The 1,890-nt window shown below is 46.4% G+C and overlaps 1 protein-coding gene across 1 annotated transcript in view; it reads left to right on the plus strand.

Annotated features, from left to right (window-relative positions):
- Nucleotides 1-342: 342 nt before the first annotated feature.
- T265_05392 (hypothetical protein) overlaps nt 343-1,890 on the plus strand; it is a gene marked incomplete at both ends in the record, with an annotated part of 6,513 nt that continues 4,965 nt past the window's right edge. Inside the window, 2 exons of the mRNA XM_009170390.1 lie at nt 343-375; nt 1,745-1,847. Of these exons, the coding sequence (XP_009168654.1) occupies nt 343-375; nt 1,745-1,847 (136 nt within the window). The remainder of the gene's footprint in view (nt 376-1,744; nt 1,848-1,890) is intronic.

The following is a 1,890-nucleotide window of genomic DNA, read 5'->3' on the forward strand; positions in this document are numbered from 1 at the left end:
TGGTTCCTTCGGGTGGCATGGCAGCAAGGCACTTAAAGGATGTCACAGCTGAACGATTATAAAACCCATTAAATTTTTTCAACGATGTTGAGTAAGACTCAACTGAAGGCTACACGCGTCGAGAGGCTTGTCTTTCCAGAAAAAAGGGTCCCATTTTAAGACAGTAAAGTGGTTGATTAAAGCACAATGCAGTTGTACAGGAGGAACAGTGTCTAGTGCAATGTGTGAATTCATCCTTTCGCTGTGATGGATTGATATTGCAGGTAGGTGGGTTACAATGAGCTAGACTTGTCCATCCATCCATAGCATGGGCCAACATCAGGGCTAGGGCATTCAACCCCAATGAACAGGTGGTTTGGATGGAATTCTGAGTGGGTGGGTGAGTGAGTGAGTGAGCCCAGAAGACGGAAATACAGAAAATTGGTGGGTTTTCGGGGTGCGGAGGGGAGAGACTATACGCGCGACCGATGTTTCACCATGGTAACCGAGCGATGAGCTAAAACTCAGACAATAGCTCATAACCCTTGTCTTAGCAGTCCGAGGATAGTGGTGGCGGAGATAAGGCTGTCTGGAGCGAAACAATGGGCACTGTCTTGTATGTGCTACATGGGACGACTGATTTGAATTTGAGAAATCACACACATTATGTCCAACACATTTTGGTTCGTTTTTTCTCCAAGCCAACATAGTGAATGCCCATCAAGGCTGGTTATCCGTTGGATAGTTCTGAGACTCTGGAGATGTTCGTGTGAGGTCTCCCAAGTTAGATATGGAGAGGAGGGATACTTTGAAGGTCTTGTGAAGAGTTTCAAAGCTCTCTTCCATTCTGCACATAAAGTTGAAAATCTAGACAGTACTTTGAATTTGTTTTGTCCTTGCTGGAAACCAGCGTCTTGAGAAACTCGAGAAAGATTCGAACCCGTGACCTTCCAGTTAGTAGTTGAATACCGTACCATTCGGAAACAAGTGACCAACTAACAGCTAGACTAATCAATCACTTTTCGGCTATGCTGCTCGATTCCTATGATTGTTGTTAGTAGTGTGTATAGATTTGCAGCTTTTCAGCGGGGTTTTCGTCTTGTAAGTGAAGCCAGTCAATGCTGAAAAGCCGAGAGCAACCACTTTACAGCTTTTTCTGTCTCACCCTCATTGGGAATCGTCAGCAGTGCGCGCACATCACGAGACTGTAGGAGCCACGTGACTTGGGCTCTGTCTGAGTGCGAACCACTCGCGCTGCACGTGGCCGGACGGCTAGAGGACGTCACGGATTCAAGAGTGCATTGTTTACCGTGAGATGCTCACTGCTGGTGATTCCTGTTAGGAACGAAACATGTGTACAGTGTTTCTCGGCTCTTCAGAATAGTTTCGTCTCACTTACGGGGCGAACTCTCAAGTGACTACCTCAAAAAGGAAGACATGTATCCAAGTTGAGCAATTTTTCCGTCGGCTGTTTGTGACCGAATAATCTCACTGTGAACCAACCCCGAGTGGTGTACTGCTGAAGACTTTCCATATTACTAGAAGCGTCGTTCAGGGAAACTTTACTCGCACTTTCTGGTTCCGAGGTGGCCATTCTTGGAGTCACGTGTTTGTATCCTTGTACGGTATACCTGACCAGCCGGTTCATATCTGTACAAGATGACACAAAACTATGACTGAGTGCGACAGTGCAGAAGTAGCCCCTGATGAAATGAAGCACTGACCTCGGTGGCAAAAAACACCATTGCCGTTTGTTCCACTTGAGCGAGCGAAAACAAAACGTTTTCTCATAAAGGAAACTACTCACAAGGTTGCTGAAAACTCTTTGACAGCCCACGACCGGTTTCGCCCTTCTTGGGACTCATCAGGTAGGCACAGTCCGCGAGTTTCCATCAACATTATGATCTACTT

Source organism: Opisthorchis viverrini (assembly GCF_000715545.1).
Source record: "Opisthorchis viverrini unplaced genomic scaffold opera_v5_101, whole genome shotgun sequence".
In the NCBI taxonomy this organism is placed as follows: Eukaryota; Metazoa; Platyhelminthes; class Trematoda; order Opisthorchiida; family Opisthorchiidae; genus Opisthorchis; species Opisthorchis viverrini.